At 47.2% G+C, this 21,556-nt stretch overlaps 1 protein-coding gene across 1 annotated transcript in view; it reads right to left on the reverse strand.

The window, feature by feature from the left end:
* Positions 1 to 1,483, reverse strand: part of LOC138468293 (extracellular calcium-sensing receptor-like) — a 60,879-nt gene extending 59,396 nt beyond the window's left edge. Inside the window, exon 1 of the mRNA XM_069608819.1 lies at positions 750 to 1,483. Within this exon, the coding sequence (XP_069464920.1) occupies positions 750 to 1,483 (734 nt within the window). The remainder of the gene's footprint in view (positions 1 to 749) is intronic.
* Positions 1,484 to 21,556: the final 20,073 nt, after the last annotated feature.

The following is a 21,556-nucleotide window of genomic DNA, read 5'->3' on the forward strand; positions in this document are numbered from 1 at the left end:
CTCGTCTGCCAACCTTTTTTGTGCTATCTCCTTTTCTCTCTCTTTGATCCTCCTGCAGTGGTGCACAATTATACTCTGTATTTCAGGCCAGCCCTTGGCTTCTATCCCAGCTATTTTGTCCAAGGCCTTCTGCACCTCCTTCGGGAGCCCCTTCTTGTTGATAAAATAAAACAAGGCGGTGGACTGGTTCCACGCCGCACCAGTTTCACTTCTCCATAAATCCTGCACCCGTAGTATGAATTGCGCAGGATTGTTCTCTTCCATTGTACACTGCATCACTAAATGTAAATCTGGAATATCTGGGAATGTGCGCCTCAATGCATCCCAGACCTGTGCTCGAACATTATTGAACACCGATCCATCGTGGCGATCACAACTCATCGTTACTCCAGGGAATCCGGCTCTTTCCCACACTGCGTCTGCTTGGTCACCGATTGCTGACATTAATAAACTCTTCACATCCCCTATTGCTAGCAGCTCTCCTGCTGTGTTTTTCTCGAAGGCTTGTATCCATTTCCCGGCCCCTCCCGACAGTGGGGGGGAGGACCTTTAGCAAGTTGTTTTTGTCCATTTGCGCCCACGGAATGTAATGGGGCCTACCTGCTCCTTTATGTATCAATGGAATTTGCAACTTGTGTGTCTTCCCTTTCTTACTTACCGCACCTTTCTTTGTCTTACTTACCATCATATTTCCCTCTCGCTGTCTTAACCTACCCTGCCATAGTGGTGGCAATGGTGTGTCTGGGTACCGGCGGTTTGGCAGTGGGGACCCTCTCTCGGCATCTGCTTCTTCATATTCATCTAAGTCACTCCACACTTCTTCTATTTCTGATTCTTGCTCATTGTTCCCTTCACATCCTTCTCCTCTCTCATTGTCTGGGGTAGGGGGCCGTATAATCCTAACGGGTTTGTCATTTAGATGGAATAGGAACTCCACTGCCCGCCACTCCTTCTCTTGCCCTTGTGGTATGTGTGTTCCTTGTGATGATACTGACCGTGCTGGCTCTGAGATTGCTTGCGCCACTTCTCCTGCTGTGCTTAATGTTGGTGTTAGGTCTGCGATAGATAATGGTGGCACCTCTCCTCCTCCTGGCAGCATCTGGCTCCTATCGCACAATGCTCGTAGCCGCGTTATCTCCATCTGTGCATGCGGTAGCTGGCTGTCTAATTCTCCAGTGATATGTGCTAAATTCACGGGGTGTGCGCTTGTTGGGCCATACAAACCTCCTTTATCATAAGGGGGTGGTGCTGTGGCAACTGCTCCTGTTGTAGGTGTAGGAGTTGGACATGCTGGCACGTACATGGGCTCACTATATTCTACTGCTGGTCTGGACATTAGAGGGTATATTTTCGTTGTATCGCCTTCAGCTGTAGTGGTTGTGCACTCGCCCTTTGCTGTTCCACTTACCTCTTCCTGTGTTTTCTGTGTTTCATTCCCCTTCTCCTTGCTTACCTCTGTTGCAGGTGCAACTTCCTCAAACATTCACCATAGGTCTAGTACTTCCCTTCTGTTTTGCAGTTGTTTCCCCTTATACCGTGCTAATAGTGTAGATACTAGATCCAATGCTCTCTTGTCGAATGACCCATCCTGGCCAGATTGGCATCTCACTGTCCCCTTTTATCTCTGTCAACCATTGATCGTGGTATTTATTGACAAATATGTGCTAGTGGTGTTATTCCTCCATTGGTGATGTGTTTCTTTCGCTTCCTCTGTCTTTACTTACCTTTTGACCTCCTTTTCCACTTAATCACTTCTTCACCAGTTGGACAATGTATCACGAACTTTGTCAATTACTTGTAATTTGTATGTATATATATGGGATACATTACTCACCGTAATCGTATTTCTGATGCTTGTATCTGCTTAGATTCACATGCTGTGCATAGGCCGACATCTAGTGGAAGTTGCAGAGTATTACAGTTTGTTTTTCGAAACTCGAAAATGGGTGTCGACACAGGGCGTGCCAGTAATACTATCCCCAGTGTGACGTCCACTGTACCCACGATCCCTCACGCGTGTAGGACCCTCAGATTGTATTTTTTCTGACATGAGGTAGCATGAGGAGTAGCGTGAGTACAGATAATCCAAGCAGATAGAAAGAAAGGTAAGACGACAAGTATCCATGCGCCTTCTCTCAGAGGGGAGGAAGGGTGGGTCGCATGTGAATCTAAGCAGATACAAACATCAAAAATACGATTACGGTGAGTAATGTATCCCTTCCTAGGCTTGTGGAATCTGCTTAGATCACATGCTGTGCATAGATTAGCGAATAGTACCTGAAGAAGGAGGTGGGATGTGAGAAGGGTCATGAGCAAATAAATGTCTTAGAACCACTTGTCACACTTGTGTATCTGTCTTGGAATGGGTGTCAATGCAGTAGTGCTGAGTAAAAGTGTGAATAGAGCTCCAAGTAGCTGCTTTGCAAATGGTGTCAAGGGGTACATTTGCAATGAAAGCCAGAGTGGCCCCAATGCCTCTTGCAGAGTGGGCTCTTGGCGTGAAAGGCAGATTTTTTTCAGAAAGGGAGTAACACAGCTGGATACAGTTAATAATCCACTTAGAGATGGTGCCTTTAGAGACGCGATCCCCCTCTCTGCCTGTAGCTACGGAGACAAACAGTTGGTCTGTTTTCCTTAGCGGTCTGGTCTTGTTTACATAGTAGAGGACCGCCCTATGCACATCTAGGATGTGTAGTTTCATCTCAGCCGAGCTTTGTGGGTTTTGGAAGAAAGCCTGAAGCTCGATGGACTGGTTCACATGGAATTTGGAAATAAACTTAGGTGAGAACCTAGGGTGTGTACGTAAAACCAGCTTATCCTTGTGGCCTGTAAAGAAAGGATCCTGCACTGACAGAGCCTGAATTTTACTAACCCTTCTTATGGATGTAATAGCTACTAAGAAGGCTGTTTTATAAGTCAGGTGTTTGAGACTGCTTCTATGCATGGGTTCGAATGGGGGGCCCATGAGTTTAGCTAGCACCACATTAAGGTCCCACCCTGGTGGTGGGTTTGAAATAGAAGGGTGAAGTCTCTTTACTCCTTCCATGAAGGCTTTAACCACTGGAACTTTCCACCACGACACCTTGTTATGGGAGGTGGTGTATGCTGACAGAGCTGCCAGATGCACCTTCAGTGTGTTAAAAACCAGTCCTGCATCCAGCAGGTGGAACATGAATGTAACAATAGTTGAAGGAGTGCAATCAACTGGGTTGATTTGTCTATTCTGGCACCAGATAACGAATCTCGTCCACTTGTCAAAGTAGCAGTGCCTCGTGTTAGGCTTCCTAGATTCTTTTAGGATGTCCATACATCTTTGAGGTAAATTGAGATGTCCAAACTCTATGACCTCAGGAGCCATGCTGCTAGGTTCATTGAGCTGGGTAGAGGATGTACTTTTTGACCCTGATGCTGGGACAGTAGGTTGTACCAGCCCGGGAGTTTGATGGGTTCGCACGTCGCTAGTCTGCATAAGTGTGGGAACCGCGGTTGTCTCACCCACATGGGAGCAACTAGGACGAGCATCATCGATTCCCTGTTCATCTTCCTGATGAGAGGAGTTGGTGGAAAAGCGTATGCAAACATTCCTGACCAGTTCATCCACAGGGCGTTCCCCTGGGAGCCTGGTTGTGGGAATCTGGACGCAAATCTTGGGCATTGTCTGTTTTCGCTTGTAAACCCCACTGAGAGAAGAGATCTTCTACGATTTCTCTGTGTAGACACCATTCGTGCTCCTCTGGGAGGGGATCTCTGCTTAGTGCATCTGCTAGAGAATTGAGATCCCCTGGAACATGTTGCCATGATAGGAAGATGTTCCGTTTGAGTGCGCATGTCCAAATTCTCTGGGCAAGTTTGGACAGATTTGGCGAACGAGTCCCTCCCTGCTTGTTTATGTAAAACATGGCTGTAGTGCTGCACTGACAGATTCAGGAGGTAGTGCTCGAACACTTGAAGCGCTCTGAATACTGCCAGAAGCTCTAGCAGGTTGATGTGATTCTTGGCCACTGAATGAGACCAGAGACCCTGAACTGTGTGGTGTTGGAGGTGAGCTCCCCACCCTGTCAGGCATGCATCGGTTGTGACTACCGCCTGTATCTCGGGATCGTAAAAAGGTTTCCCCATGGACAGATTTTCTCTTGTCCACCAGTGAAGGCTTTGTACCAGTGTTGGTGAAACGACCACTAGATCGTCCCACTGACCACTTGCCTAAGACCACTGTTTCGTCAACCATTCCTGCATGGGAGGCATGCGCAGGCGCGCGTGGGGGACCAGGTAAATACATGATGCCATTATGCCTAGCAAACGCATTGCTTTGCATACCGTTATCTGACGACCGGCCTGATATTGAGGAATTTTCAGTAGTATATTCCAAATTATCTCCTCTGATGCAAAGGTCAACTCCTCTTGTGTGTCTAGGATAGTTTCTAGGAACTGTTTGGAGGTGCTTGGCACCAGACTTGACTTTTTCTCGTTTATTGAGAAACCCAATTTGAAGAGGAGGTTGATTGTTCTTTGAATGTTCGTTCTGCAAATCGCTGGGGTTTCCCCCGTGATGAGCCAGTTATCCAGGTAAGGGTACACTGGGATTGCCTCCCTGCGTAGGTGTGCTGCCGCCACCGCCAGTACCTTGGTGAATACCCTTGGAGCCGAGGCTATTCCGAAGGGCAGTACCTTGAACTGGTAGTGCCGACTGTCCACCTTGAAGCGCAAGTACTTTCTGTGCGCTGGGAACATGGAAATATGAAAATAGGCATCTTTCATGTCCAATGTTGCCATGTAGTCCCCCTTTTTTAGGAGGGGGATTACCTCTTGGAGAGTTGTCATGCGAAACTTTTGGGGCTTAACATATTTGTTTGCAGGTCGTAAGACTAATACTGGGCGCATTGTTAAATCTTTCTTTGGTACAAGGAAGTAAGTTGAATAAATAGCCTTGTTTACCTGGTCTCCCGGGACGAGTTTGATCGCGTCCTTTGCTAGCAGATTGGCGATCTCCTTGAGGAGGATCTTTGGTGGTCCAAAGAATGTGTTCTTTGTCGTGGAGGGTGGTTTCGGGGATGCTCTAACAGTTAGATGCAGTATCCTGCTGACACTGTGGACAGCACCAATCTGTCTGATGTGATCCCTTCCCAAGCTTGGGTGAAGTTGGAAATGCGTCCTCCTACTGGGGATGCGTGAGAAGAGACCCTGAGCAGAGCATCACTGTTTTGGTGGAGGCGTGCCGCCGCCTCTACTGGGGCTGCCTCTCCCTTTACCCCGTCCTCTCTTATTCCCCCTGCTATAACCTTGGGTAGACTGTTGGTTATTGTTCCAATGCGTAACCTGGCCCTGGGAATAGTTTGACCCTCTTTGGGAATTTTGTCCGCGTGTGCGGTGAAAATTGCTATTACCCCTTTGATTAGGGTGTTTGGTGGTTAGTTGACCTAGGGACTTGAGTGTTTCATATTCGTCCTTGGCATTTTTCAGCGTGTCCTCATCCGCCTTACCGAACAATAGATCTGGCTCCACCGGTTTGTCTAACAATGATGCTTGGGTTTCAGCCTTGAATTCAGACTGCCGTAACCAAGCATGTCTCTTGTTAACAGTACCCTCTGCTATCAATCTACTGCCATTATCGGCGGCATCAAAGGTTGCCTTTAAAATGCAACTGGATACGGCCCTTCCTTCCGCTGAGACTCGTGCCAATTGGCTCTTTAGGGGCTCTGGGGCAGAATCTATGAGTGCCGCGACTTCCTCCCATTGGTGGCAGTTATAACTCACCAGCAGGGTGGTGGAGTTGGCGATTCTTGCTTGGTAGGCGGAAGTGGAGGCAACCCTTCTACCGAACCCATACATTTTCTTGCTCTCCTTGTCGGGAGGAGCTTCTGATGATGACAAGGGTGTTCATGCCCTCTTCCGGGTGTTTGTAATGACTAGGGAGTCCAGTTTCAGATGCCCTCTTATATACAGTGGGTCTGATTGGGCTGTCTTCTTTGGATCAACCTAAGGATAGGGATGGCTTGCGCAACAGGTCTCCTTTCTCCAACCAACTCTTCGGCAAAATCTCTTTCCTCTTTAGCACCCTGGGTGTCAGTGTGGAAGTGGTTTGCTTCTCTAGATAGGACTTCATTTAGGAGGGGCTGGTTGTCAACAGGGGAGTAGGTAACCGGTGGTTCTTTACCTACTGGGGAATCTACCCTGTATATTTCTGGGTCGTCTTCTTCCTCCTCTTGTTCCTCATCGTCCCCATAGTAGCCTGTCCCAGTCTGTTCTTCCAACATGCCCAAATCTGTATCCTCACAAAGGGAAGGATCTTCTTGTTCTTGAGAATAAGGGTGAATGTGGAAGGGATCTGAAGACCGTGTTGTTTCGAACCGGGACTTTTTACTTGGGGGGATTGGATCCTTGGAGCCTGAGGGTGCTGACCCATCAGGGTTATAAATTATAAGAAAATGTTCGGGATTTTTAGCATAGAAATCTGCCAATGAAGACATTCTTGACATGACTCTATCTATGTCCTCACTAGACCATTCTATTGAACTGGGAATGACTCTGCCTGGGGGGAGTTTCCCTGTCTTATCTATAATAGAGGTGTGAGACCTGTCTGTCTGTTTGAGTGGAGTGTAATGTTTCTGCGGTGTGGAAGTAGGCTGGGACTGCTTCCTCTGTTGTTTTCCCCCTTCCCCGTGGCTGGAAGAGTGTTTACCCAGCTTCTTTGGGCCTTCGGAGCTTTTCAACGCCTGGCATCGAGCTTCTGTAAGTGGTGGTACTATCCTTCGACCGTGTAGGTTGGGATTCGGGAATTGGCGTTACTTGGACTGCTGACGCCGACTCCTGGAGTGCGGTCTGGGGATAGAGGTTGGTTTCATCTTCCGACGATCGAACCTCGGTTACCTTGGGGAGCGAGGAACTCTTGGCAATAGTGGATGATTGCCTGGCATTATGCGGTGATCTAGATCGCGAACGCCCAGAGGACACTGATTCGGAGCGTTCCCTATGTGCCTCTTTCCGAGAGCTCGACTTGTGAGTCGAGTCTCAGTGGGACTTTGTGTGTTTGGAAGTGCTGTGGGTTGCGCTTACGTCGCCGGGGGTCTTCCCCATAGCCATCCTGCCGGACGACCTTCCGTGGTCGGGGACCTGCGCCTGGCTGTCTTTCGACGCCGTGTTGCCCTCGCCGTCCGAAGGTACGGTGTCGCTGCCGTCGCTGAAGGCACCCTCCACGGCCATGGCCTCTTGACGCCTGGCGTGGTGGGCCCAACGCTTGGTGGAACGGTCTTTTAGTGTTTTAGGTTTGAACCTACTACACGCTATGCAATTTGCCTCGGGGTGATCACTTGGCAAGCAGAGATTGCACGTGGCGTGTCTGTCAACCCAAGGAATAGATATAAGAAAGTATATAAGAGTGTAGAGTATGTCCACCCCCACTCTCCCTACTTGTAGGGCTGAGGCCAGAGGCCTTCCAAGGCCCGGGCCGAGGCCAGAGGCCTTCATAGGCCCACTATGTCGTGAAGCTCTCGACGGTCGCTTTCTTCTCCGGTTCGGCGTCGAGTGTCGAATTTCGGTGACTCGACGTTAGGGTGGAGAAAAAGGGGAAATATAACAATATTTTTCTGCTAATGCCAGGGAACTCCACTGAATGCTTCTGACCAGTATGGCGGAAATAAACAATCTGAGGGTCCTACACGCGTGAGGTGTCATGGGTACAGTGGACGTCACACTAGGGATAGTATTACTGGCACGCCGGGTGTCGACGCCCATTTTTGAGTTTCGAAAAACAAACTGTAATACTCCCCAACTTCCACTAGATGTCGGCCTATGCACAGCATGTGATCTAAGCAGATTCCACAAGCCTCAGAAATATGTATATCACCCCCCCTTTTTCAACGTTAACCTTTTAGTTATTGCATGTTCAAATTCAACAGCTCATTGTTGCATAATTTGCCACTTTAACCACAAATTAATCACAGTACTTGTATATCTTTGACAAAAACGGACAGAACTTAAAAGCACATATAATACTTATCATGCACATGCACTAACTGCGCGCCTTTTCTTCCCCATTGCTCCCTTTTATTTTTCCTGTTTCACCTACTCTTCTCATTCACTCCCCACCTCTTACACCCTCTTACTCTTTTCCAAGAATCCTTTCGTAACCCAGAAAAAGAATGTTCTAAATAACTACTCCGAGTCTACTCAATATACGAGACTCCTACTATTTTCTCTATAACTTTACTTATTTATTCTGCACTGGACGAGACAATGCTATGCGGCGCCACCTTCTACCCTGTTCGGGCTAGGATACCACTTCTCTTTTTTCTCTTCACTTCTTACCAAAACCTAATGGCCATATAAAGGATAGATCAGAAAAGCCTCATCATCACTCACAGGCCCTACTCTTTCCCTGCTACCCATTACCACCTGTCCCCCTTATTTCCCCCTTACCTTTCCTTCGTAACCTTTGCAACCGGCACTCACGTGTTCAGTCAGGTGACCCGAGGGTCGCCGCTCGCAGTCTGACCCCAGTCAGGCTCACACCCCAACCAAGCCATGGCCCACCTTGGCGAGCAGCTTTTCAGTCGGGTATTCGTCAACCAGGAACCCTTGACCCTTCTCGTACTGCGCGCAGGATGGTCGACCGCAGAGGCGATGGTTTTGCTGGGGGGCAAACCGGATCTCGCTGCTTGGCGCCGGCCTCGAGGCACCTCTCCGATCACGTCGCAGGGGGTCACCAAATGTTAGTGCCCACCCTGTCTAATATGTGCAAAATGAATAATACAGACACTCCCTGGACAGGGAATAAGGCACACAAGCGCAGGCTGCGAGAGTTCCAAGGAAGGTTTATCTAGTACTCTGAGAGCGCTCTGACCACATCAAAGTTACAACACATTTATATAGTACATCTACATTTTTGACATATGATGCTACGTTGGACCAGGATTGGTCAGCCGTGGTGGTGACTTAGGTGTGGGCATCATCTCTTCCTCCGGGTTGGTTGGTTGGTTGGGGGGAGGATTGACATCAGACATTGTGCTCCGGATGGGTGAAGGTCAGGTCGCTGTGAAACACGGTGGTCACTATCTAAGCTAAGAAAATACATTCTAAATAATGCATGCACTAAATAACAGTTGATCAAAAGACTCTTAGTAGTGTATCATGTGGTTATACAGATCACTCAAGGGCTTACACCATCTACACATTTGGGTTACACAGGTCACAGGCTTAAGAGCCCTGACCACTATAATACTGTCATTGAACTATAGGGTTAGTCTCACAAGAATCTCAGGTATGTGGCATTTGTTAGTACTGGGCACGATATACTGCACCCGGGTCTAATATTAGCTTGGGCGTCTGTTGGGTGGGCTTCCTAGCGAGGTTGGCAGTCTGGCACATGAAAGGGATGCCTTGCAAGGACACAGGGTTAGCATGGTAATAAGTTTCAACTGAAGAGGGTAAGAGGGCAAGGACACTTTTGTGAAGATGGACAAGCTCTGTGCTTGGCGCATGTCGGTTCACATGCAGGCCAGTGATCTCACAGGAAAAGGGATGTGTTACATTCATTATTTGTTGCAAGTAGCTCCCGCCTCAGCGTGAGAATGGAGCCGCAGAGTTTTCCAGTTGGTGTGGGGACGAGGGTGGGGCTATGTTCTCCGAGCTGCGTTGGCGGCAAAGGGGAGAGATGCGTTTTGTACTATCGCAGTGAGGCCTAGTTACCAAGATGGAGTCGAAAGAGGGTACAGAAAATGGATGCCCTGTGTCCTGCTCGGTGGTCCCATCTACGCGAATATAACTAAAAGTTAGTATCGCATAAGGGCAAGGGGCGTACCCATCACTTAGAAGCACGTGGTCCAAGTTCTGTACTGCGAAGTGACGGTAGAGAGGGGCCCATTGGCCCCTCGCTCCCACACACTTCCAAGACAAATGGGATGCCCCTGAGCTATTCTTCTTCCCCAGACTGGCTGCACAGCTCAAATTGGTGGCAGTGCCAACACTGATTTGCATATGACTCGTCCAATTCTGAAATGGTGGTATGATCAGTTACCCGGAGCAATGCCATGCGTTAAGATTCATTCCACATTCTGGACATCATATTTTTGGTTTGTAATTAGTATTCAGTGCAATTTATGTATCAAGGGGGCCATTGGTGCTGAGACAGCCTAATAAACTCAACATCTTTGTGATCAATAAATCCACTTATTTTTGCTATTTATGATACTCTGCAACCAGTGGTTGGTAAGGGGTGGTAGATAAGGGACTACGATGAAAAGGATATTGGGTTTAAACAGGTGCGTTCACAACCTAACCAGTTTCTAGGATCCCAGTGGACTGTGGGGGCAGTTCAGGGTTCAACAGTACCTGGATTCAGTTCTTGGTGGGCTGACGCATCACACCCGGTGTCAAATGATGATGATAGCTGTTTAGGCTCAGTGCGTGTTCAGTTAGACTCGTGGAGGCCCTGGCAACAAGCGGGGTGTCGAGTAGGAGTGAATGAACGTGCTCTGTGTGATCAAACGGTGGCAGTCCAAGTGATGCAGGTTGGGGAGGTCCCAAAATGTTTTGTATTTGGCCAGGCTGAGTCAGGCTTTAAACGCTGTGAGAAGCTGGTGAGTGACACTCAAGCGGTTTTAATCATCTGGTGACTGTCGCCGAAGTGGCAATCAAGGGTGCGTTGATGTGCAGCTGTTCTCAGGCTAGCTGGGCTAAGCCGTGGTTGTAACCCCCAGGCAGAGTCAGCGAGAGACCCTCCATAGTTTTGGAGTGGGTTCCAGTATTGAGCAGACACATCAGGCATAACAAGTGAAGGGCTTCGCTAGGCCACAATGCAGTGTCAAGCTGGTTAAGATGCAATGCAACAGTTTGGCTCGTTGGAGGAATGCAGACACCAGCACCAATGCCTTTCCTATTGTTCAGGATGCAGTGAACAAGGAGCGATTAGTTTGGTTTGATAGCACAGGGAGCGTCTCCTGGAATGACCCTCCGGTTGCTGTGAGGCCTTTGCAAAGGACTTGTTAACAGGATGCTCCAGGTTAGGGTCTGCTCTTATGGCACAGAAGATCTGCTGCGTAGTAGCTGGTCCTAGTTTTTTCATAGTACCCTCTAAATTTCCGAATGACTAGCCCAATTTTATATTCAATATAGCAAACTAGGGGTGTGACACATTGACCTAGTCTACCTCAACAGAGAGTTTAGATGATCCTATTCTTAGAGATTATGCCACATTAAGTGCCTTCATTAAGAACATGTTTTCTAGATGCTTCTCACCTGAGGCAAATAGGTAGAAATGATGTCTCTGAAGCATGGTACCTTGGAGTGACTTCTCTATCTTGCACACTAACAGAGATAAGTTACAGAGCTCCACTGATCCAGAACTTTTAGAAGATGTGTTTAGCTTGACATCTGGATTTAATTCAGGATTCCCTAATACACATTCAGCCTGCCCCGGCCACTACCAACATCATACTTTGAATTACTCAACGAATCCAAGTCTGCGAGATCAAATGTTTTAAAATAAATGAAAGTAGCTGACCTTTGCCCCTCCATCCATTCCCATGAGGACTAAAGTTGCAGAATAACCTGTGGAATGTGATGTGCCAATGGGATCCGTAATTTCTCCACTTTTATGCATGACCGCTTGTCAGACCGGTGGGACGTATCCCAGAGCTCTGTTGATCACACCCAGATCATTTTTCACTTAGAGGATTAATATCAAAGTAACATTTCCCATACTCTTACCTTTTGTAGGAAATTTGACAAATGGATGATGCATAATTGTCTTAGGGTAAATCAGAAGAAGGGTAAACATTTTATTTATTTATTTTATATATCTATATATTGGGAGAAACACAAAAGAGTGTACATTAGATTTTAAATCATATTTGATGGGAAGCAGAGAGTGTGCGACTTACAATGCAGTGAGTTTGAATGGAATTCTGACCAGGTAGCCAAGAGGAGTAAATAGAACAATCACCGGGGACAAAACCAAAACATGGATGGACATACATAGATTTAGGACAACCAACATTAGAAATGTTTTAGAGCAGGTAGCTGGTACGGCTAGCTGTGTTAGCGAAGTTACCATGATGGATGAAATGCTAGAGTGGAAGTAGAGAAAGTGAGGGACAGAAGCAGGTTATAGATGAGAGAAAAATGTAAGCGAGTAGGCAGATGAGGGGTAAGTTAAGAGGGTAACTCGGAGGAGAGGCGGTAGGCTTTTTGTTTGGTTTTGAAAAAATCAGTGTGGACAGTTTCTAAGAGGCCTGGAGAAGAGGAGCAAGAAGAGAGAAATGAGGGAAGCAAGAGGAAGCAGAGGGAGACTGAGATGTCACAACACTAGTCGAGGAGGCAGAGTGGCGATTACGAGAAGGCTTGTAGTGTTGGATAGAAGAGGATAGATACAGTGGTGCCTTACGGTGGATAGATGTGTGAACCAGGAGAAGACATTTAAATCTGTCCCTGTTTTGCATCTTCAGCCATCCAGCCTGGTGACAGTACAAGAAGTAGGTGTGAAGTGAGAGACTTTAAAGAGAGTCACGGTAGCAAAGTTAATGATCTTGTCGAGAGAACAGAAAGCGATGTTGAGGAAACCAAAGAGGATTCTGGAACATTATTCAAGTTTAGAGAAGACAAGAGTAGTTAAGAGATGCTTGGTGGTACTGAAAGGATGGAGGTGCCTGATTTTCCTAATATTTAGTATGTTGATGCAAGCCACCATTGCCGTTTTGGAGATGAAAGTAGAAAAAGTGTGAGAAGGGTCATAGGTGTCAAAGAGGTTTCTAGCTTCGGAGGAATAGTTAAGAGTGATGAATTGAATCCTGCTCTGCGGGAGTACAGGGATTAGCAGGGGTAATACGCCCCACTCAGCCCTGACACTTGTACATACCAAAACACAACAAAATCATAAAGATAAAACTGCCATTTAAGAGATGTACCTGCTTAGTCTTTTATGGTAAAGGTGGCCGAAGGAGGGATATGATGTGAAGAGAGCTGTGAAGGTGAACCAGTAGTAGATGAACCAGTAGTGACCCAAACAACACAGTTTCACAGCTCAAAATATATATATTCAGTGAAAATAACTTTGTTAAAGGGACGTTATGGTTCCACGTAAAACCGAAAAACCCTTGAAATTCGCCAGTTATGGTACGCTAAGTAACCATGGCCCTCATTCTGAGTTTGGAGGTAAGTAACGTTCCTTACCGGCATGGCGCAAATAGCGTGTCCGTGCTGTCACCAGTCCGCTAATAGAGGACTATTACGACTTTGCGGGCACAAGCTTTACGCCATGCCAGTAAGGTATTTTGCGCTATTCCGTTAAAGGCTCCCAAAATGCCCATAGCGGCATCAAGCATAGCACAGATAACACTACCGACATTGTTCAATGCGGCATTAGCGGTGACCGTAAATAGCAGTGACTGTATTTAGTGGTCACCGCTATTTACGGTCACCGCTAATAAGCGGAACCGGAAGTAGCGTCATCGCACAGGAATGGGAAGGAGCACGTTGGCCAACTTTAAAAACACAATCCATTGCCATCCTCACCACACAGGATCCCTGGGACTCTGCTTATTTGAGCCAAACATCCACCTCCAAGACCCCTATGCCTAAGGCCCTGAAGAAGGGAGCTGCCCACCAGCGAAAAGAACGGTTCAATGAGGATGAGCTGCAGATGCTGGTAGACACACTGCAGGGGCATGCTGCCATAGTGTTCTCTAGCAACATGAAGAGAGAGGCAGTTCTAAAGAAGAAAGAGATCTGGGCACTTGTTGCCCAAAAGGTCAGTGCTGTGGGGAACAAACCATGCACAGTAAAAGACTGTCGCAAGCGCTGGGACAACCTGCGACTAAGGGTATGCAACATCTTCTCTGAGAACTGCAACCAGGCCATGGGAAGAGGAGGAGGTCCCAGTTCCCCGATAAAGCTCACCCCATGGGAGGACATATGCGCCAGCATGATAGGGATGGAAGGCATCGAAGGTGGAGTGTTGCGCCACAACATCGGGCGATGGAGGTGAGTGTCCAAAGTAAACATTGCTATGCCAAATCTGATGAAATCAACCAATATGTCAGTTCAAAGAGTCAAGCTATGGTCGCACACACACTCCCAGCAAAGTAGGCTGATGCATCACAGACACATGCAGATGCCTGGTGCAAGCCAATATCGTACATGACACATACCACAGAAAGTAGGAAATGACACAAGTCACACAACGTGCATGGCCAAAAGAGTGACGCCGACATATGCCTGCATTAACCACCAATGTATCAAAGAACGTGCTCATCCAAACACAAATGCCCCAATTGTGTGGATGTGCAATTGTCCTAATGTATGTATGATGCCTATCAAAAAATCACTCGTGCCGTCCCTCTCTCCGACCCCCACAGGCACTGACCATGACAGCGATGGGCAGGACACAACCCCTGCACAGGCCACACCCCAGAAGAGGTTCCGAGATGACAGCAACCGTCCTTCAACCTCGAGGGGACAACGCAGGGGGCACTGTGTACCAACATGCAAGCCACCCCAGGCACCCATTGCGCCGGTGCCACCAAGGCCCGTGAAGGGCGAAACACCACCACCACCTCCACCCATTGCCCAGCCTGATGATACATGCGAGGCACCACCATCCGAGGAGTCGAGTTTGGCTGGGGAGGTGGCAGCCACGGCACCCCTGGCTGTGGAGGACACACAGGAGGACATCTGGCTCACCATGGAGGACGAGCTTTTGGATGTGGTCCATACCCCAACTCCACCGGCATCCCCCCAAGTATTGTCGCTCGATACAGAGCACACCACCACCCCGGAGCAGTCTGCTCCTGAGCAGACGGAGGGACACTTCAGTCCAATTTTCAGGGCTCGGGAGGCTGAGCAGGCTGAGCAGGACAGCCAGAGGCCGACTACCTCCACAGGTGCACCCGCAGGACCACAGCGGTCTGACCTGCTAACTACCCTTGTGTGTGAGTTCATTCAGGACAACAGACTGGCCAGTGAGGAGTGGTGTCAGGACTTAGCTGCACTAGGCAGGACCATCACGGACAACACTGCCTCCATGGCGAAATCATTCCGCCTCTGGGAGGAGGTCTCGGCCCTCTGGCAGGTGTTAGGCTGCATAGCAGATGCCATGGAGGCAGGGCATCCCGCTACACATCCACAGCAGGTGGCTACACCGTCTTCCTCCAGTTCAACGCAAACAAGCCCGCTCCGCAGGTCGGCCCGTACCCAGCGCCAGCAAGACATGCCGCCCCCTGGACCAGGGAGTGCCAATTAATTGTCAGGGCTGCCTACTGTAGGCTCTGGAGACTCAATGGGGGGCGGCGGAGGGGGGGAGGGTGTGTGGGGGAGTTGTGGGGGGGAGGTGGAGGGGGTAAGAGTGTGTGGGGGAGTTGTGGGGGGAGGAGAAGAGGGGTGAGGGTGGTGGAGGGATTTTTCACTTACGTTTACTTTGTTACATTTAATACACCGGTTGTGTGAAAAACAAGACCTGAGTGGACATTCATCATTGCGCATGTGTCATTTATTCAGTTACAGTGCATAGTGTAGATGTACCCCCACACCTAGTGCCCTCTGTCCAACCATCATGTCACCCTCTGCTGCCATGTGTGTCACTAATATTGTGCAATCACTGACTTGCGCACAGCACATCTCTCCTGTGCATCGACACCGCGATGATGTCCAGCCACATCTTCTTCTTCCCCTTCATCATCACCAGGTGGTAGCAGTTCAATGTCAGGGTGCAGGGGCACGTTCCGGGCACGTTCCGGTGGATGCACATATCGTGCAGCTTGACACATGCCATGATGATCTTGGCCACCTTCTCATGCCTGTAGAGGAGGCCCCACCCGACCGGCTGAGGCAACGAAACATGCCAAAGGTCTGCTTGATGTCCACATGGGTACGGGTATGGGAACGATTGTAGTCCTCCTAGTGCCTGTTCTGTGGGTGTCGGACAGGGGTGAGGAGCCACGGCTTCAAGAGATAGCCACTATCACCTGCATGAGAGGCAATTAAAGGTAAATGTTAGGCAAAAATGATGGACTAGTCAAACATGCCTGCAGGTTTACATTGGCCACATGCAAATGTCCCTGGATGTATTGACGCCTTTTTCAGTCCTTCAATGTGTACTTTGCCATGGACTGATGGTGTGGGTTGCATCTTCAAGATGATACATGGTGTGCACTGATGTCTTGTTGCACATGCATCTTATACGCATACAGCTGTGTTAGTGAGGTGTTGTGTTCTGCTAGACTTACTTAGAGGGAGCGTTGGCAGTAGTAAGTGCAATATTGGTCAATCAGTGCTGATCATTCCCATGGTGAAATGCAGCACTCCTGTGAGTGTGCCAGCCCTGTGCCAGACAGTGTATTCCCTGGTGGGTTTGTTTTTATCCACTCACAGGGATGCTTGTCCTGTGTGGTGATATGCTGGAAACAGCAACATAGTGCATGTGCAGTGCATGGTGCTGGATGGTGTTACGGAGAGTAAGGACCGCTGATGAGTGGTGCATGTGTTGTGGGATGTGAGGTGGTTTCATGTTAGTCATGTAGTGATAGGTGTCAACCTTACTTCATTCCTATAGGATTTGGGTGTCATGTACAGTTTTTGATGGTTTGGGGCACAGTGTTCGGTGATGTGCACATCGTGCAGTCACCACACCAATGACACCATGGTGGTGTGTGCACCTCTCCCCCCATTTCAATGCCATGTGCCGGTCATGCAATTTACCAAGCAGCCAGGCACGTTGTCCAGCATGTCGCTGCATGAGGCATGGTAGCGTGGAGATCCGAAGGACCAAAGAGTCATGAGTTGATGTTGGATATCGGGAACAACAATGTGTGATGATCTTGCTGCCGTCGCATACCATCTGCACATTGATGGAGTGGTATTGCTTGTGGTTGCGGTACACCGCCTCCATGGCATGCGGAAGCACCAACTCCACGTGGGTGCGGTCGAGAGCACCTACACAATTTGGCTTGCCTGCCAGTGCATGGAAGCCGACTTTTGTATCAAATATCTCCTGGGGAGTCCATGGTAGGGATATGTAGTCCTTTGTGTGCTTGAGAAGGGCATCTAGCACTTGGTTCAGTATCCGGGAATTTAAGGGTTGTGATATGTCATGCATGTGCCCCACTGTGTGCTGGTGGGTGCCTCTGGCAAGGGGGTGGAGCACAGACACCACCTTCAGTAGAGGGGGAATGGCAGTGCATATTTCAATGAGGCTCACTATGTCGTCGTGTATCAGGTCCTCTATGGTGGTGATGGTGTCCCGGTCCAGACGGTACAGGGTGTGGATCTGCTCAGGGGTTAGGTTTGAAGGACTGGCTGTGATACGAGGGATTGGGGGCTGCCGGCGTGGTAACGGTGGCTGCACTGGTTGTGCATGCTGGTCCTGTCTCACTGGCCTTCTCCTCTGTGGTGGCGGCTGTTGTTGTTGTTGTTGATGTGGCAATGCAAGCATGCCCTCCAGCTCCAGTAATGCTACTACTATTGGAATCATCTTGGTGTGGGAGGGGGTGTGGTGTGTGTGTGTGTGTGTGTGTGTGTGTGTGTGTGTGTGCTCCTTTAGTACTGGGCCAGACTCCATTGCCTCCACCTGTGCTGATTGTGTGCACCTGTGGCAGTTGTGAACACTGCTCAGGGCATTTTACAGTAGGTCGAGGATGCCGGTATTTACGGCATGCCGGTAACCACTTTTTCCGCCTTCATGAAGCCGTTATTTGCATGTCCACTTCACTTGTGATCTCCTCCAGTTTACGGCATGCCGCTATTGCCGGCATGGGCGGTCACGTGCCCGCGCCCAGACCGCTATTTACGGCATCATACTTTACGATGCCACTAATAGCGGTCGGGTTGGTCAGAATAGCCTGTAGCGGTAAACGATGCTGGTATTCCTTTACCGGCATTGTTGTTCCCTTAGCACCAAGCTCAGAATGACCCCCCATAACTCGCGCCAACACCGTGCACTGCTAAGACTAACACCCAAGACATCACTGATGACATAACATGTCTGGCTCCCTCTTTTTTCCTTTACTGACATATCTAGGCCAGTAACAGTCAGGAACTAAAAATTCAAATACTCATAATTTATATACAAGTACTATATTTGTAAAGTTATACTTCAAATATGTTCTTACAGTAATTCACTTGGGGTTCACTCACTGCATATGACACATATACATAGGGGAAAACACAGATTTGGAAAACATCAATGCTTTGTGTGTATAAAGATAATCAGTAAGGTTATCAACACTTTCTTATAGTTCTGCCTTTTTTTTATTACTCTAGTTTACTGGATATGCTCATATTTGTATACTTTCTATGCACACTACTCTCCTTAGGGTCCAGTCTTATTATATGATAGTTATGCATAGCGAAGTAGTAGCTTTGTGTGTATAAAGTTAATCAGTTAGGGTATGAAGATTGGCTGGTAATACTGTTGTTTACTTCTGTATATGCTCATATTTGTATGTGTTGTTGTTATTTGTGTTTTATTTCGAATAATGCAATTATGTAGTAAGTGGGTTTTATTAGATAGTTATTAAATGTTGCACAGTAGACACAACAGTAATAACAAGCGTTTATTATTTTACTATTCAACATGATACGATTAAAAATATTGTACATCCATCATGTGTGTTGCACTCAATGCCTATGTTTGTACATGAGTAGCTTAGTATACTGGAAAGAACCTGATAATAGAATGGTATACGTATCAATGCATTACCTAATGCTTTATGTACCTCATGATATTTATTCCAATAATCCTTCACACTTTTTTATCAACATTACTATAAGAATCCCTTGTACAGACATTTCATGAAAAGTAAATGCACATGTGATGTCATCAGTGATGTCATCAATGACATTTGTGATGTCATCTTTGATGTCCTGGCTGTTAGTCTTAGCAGTGGACGGTGGTGGCGCGAGTTATGGTTGCTTAGCGTAGCATAACTGTTGAATTTCAAGGTGTTTCTGTTTTACATGGAACCATAATGTCCCTTTAACAACATTTTTTTAACGGAATTTCATAGGTTTTTAGTAGCACAACTTAACCATAACGTCCCTTTAACAATGTTATTTTCACTGAATTTCATAGGTTTGTAGTAGCACAACTTAACCATAACGTCTCTTTAACAAAGTTTTTTTCACTAAATATAGATATAGATAATGTAAATGGTATAAATGTTTACTAAGACTCCCTTATCTTACATACATATAACATAGAAAATACTGAACCCCCTGCTCTGCTAGTAATTTTGATGTCCACGGACCGTGTGCATGTCCGCAGACGGGCGCGGTCACCATCAACACTATCCAAAAACTCAGGTTTTTTTTTTACATTATTGTATCATACAATAAAAACACCATGTTCAAACAGCACCACATAAAAACATTACATTTAATAATAAATAAGAAGTGGAAACTGTATATGTAAGACACCAACCATCCACTGAAATAGCATTTCCAATATAATGGAATATACCAAAACAAAATAAATATGCCTCCAACAGAATTACCTCACAGAAACAGGGCAGCAAAAAGCAAGAGCATACCTATACAGCAGTAACACCACAAGTTTGTACAAAAGTAGTAAGTACAAAATATTTATTTCATATATTTATAAATTGTCAGTATTATGTACACTAAAACTAATATTATTATTTTTACACAGAAATGTGCAGTACTTTGGAATGGCTGGAAGAAAATTTCCCACGAGATGAAATGAGTGAAGACAGCGATACTAATGGTAGACACAATATTTCTCTATGTAAGCCAATTAATAACCATTACTTTATGTGTAGTTAACATATTTTGTTTATCAGACCATACAGAAAATAAGTGTAACATACCAAGAGAGACATTAGAAGATCCTCTGAAACAAATGGAACTAAAAATGAATATGCTAATGAAACATTTCAATCTTCTGAAACAGTTTATTGAGGACCACATTAAAGAAAAGATAAAATATCACTGTCCCACGTGTACCTGTTCCTCCTCTCCATGTCCCAGCCAAATATCACAAAATCCTCCCCAGCAACAAAAACATAACAATGAGACTTCCATCCTATCCTCCCCACCCATACATCATGTCCAAACCCCTAATTCCCCTGTATTTGTTTCAATTTCTGCTTCCCCCTCTCTTTTGTAATGTTTCTACTGTTAAACAATAATACAATTTTAAGTGTGTTCTTAGTATATGCCTGTGTCTTATTTGTTTTTTTAAAGGCAGTTAGGGTGTCCGCAGACAACGCGGCTCTCCGGGATGTCTGCAATTAACCAAAATGGGGGTGTTCTAAGGACACTGTAGCTGTTCATAATTAAAATGGTGGTGTTCTTAGAACACACAAGATACCCGCTTGTCCACAATTAACCCAAATTGGGGTGTCCTAAAGACAATAAACCTGTTCGTACTGTTCGTAATTGAAATGGAAGTGTCCTTAGAACACACAAGATGTCCACCTGTCCGCAATGACCCAACATGAAGGTGTCCTAAGAACACCCCCCCTGTTTGTAATGTCTGCAACCAGAATGAATATATCCATAGAACACATATCCCGTCCGCCTGTCCGCAAAATTGACGCACATTTATTTTATTCAGGGACTTCAACACTGTTCGTAGAACACCCACGCCCATGCGCACCACATCGTTGGGTCCTACGAACATGTCCATAACTGTCCGCCGCAGGTGTGTCGCACTTTTAATTAGTTCGGAGAGCCGAACACTGTCCATAGAACACCCATACCCATGCGCACAACTGTCCCTGTGCATTTGGTGTCCTGCGGACAGCCGTCCCATTCGTGAACGTGTCCGCGGCCTCATCATGTGACCGCACCCATGCTGCGCGTTTGTCCTGATTTGCGGACACTGTCCGGGCCCCCAAACATTTAAAAAGTGCTTTTTTGAGCAATCCAAGGTATTTTACCGTAAAAGTTCACCATTGCACATGTCCCAGACAATGTCCCTGCCGATCTACATACTTTTTTGAACTTTCTGAGCCCTTTCTTGGTGCTCGATGTGTCCACGAACAGCGTGGGTGTCCGTGAAGCATGCTCCTGCACCCCAATAAAAGACCACACCCCAGAGCTGATCCTCATTCTGCTTTTGGATTTCCAAGATTTACAACAGGACAATTGTGCAGGTTGCTGTTCTTGGTTCCTTGTTATTAACCTTCCAGATGGCATCCCAAATTGCTTCTGCTGCTACTGCCTCTGCATCAGGATCCCCGCCCCCTCCACCACCACCACGTCCCCAAGGGCCTGCAGAGGGGAACAGGCATGAGGATGCAAAGGAGAGGGTTGCAGAGGATGAGGTAGTGGAAATCCCTACTACTATCACTCATTGTGAGTCTTGGGTGTGGCGGTTATTTACCACTGTTGATGAAAAGTCAAAAGCTGATGCGAGCAAGGTGATCTGCACTCAGTGCCGCATGGTGCTCAGTCGTGGCAAGCCTGGTTTGTATAGCTATGGTACTACATCAATGAAGTGACACCTAAAGTCGTTCCACAATGGGGCTATTCGCAAGGTTGCACCTTGCGATAAACGTAGTAGGTTGAGTTCCTCTGCAGCATCCTCCATTTCCGCTCCTGTCACCAT

Source organism: Ambystoma mexicanum, chromosome 1p (genome assembly GCF_040938575.1).
Source record: "Ambystoma mexicanum isolate Mex_15411 chromosome 1p, UKY_AmexF1_1, whole genome shotgun sequence".
NCBI classification, from domain to species: Eukaryota; Metazoa; Chordata; class Amphibia; order Caudata; family Ambystomatidae; genus Ambystoma; species Ambystoma mexicanum.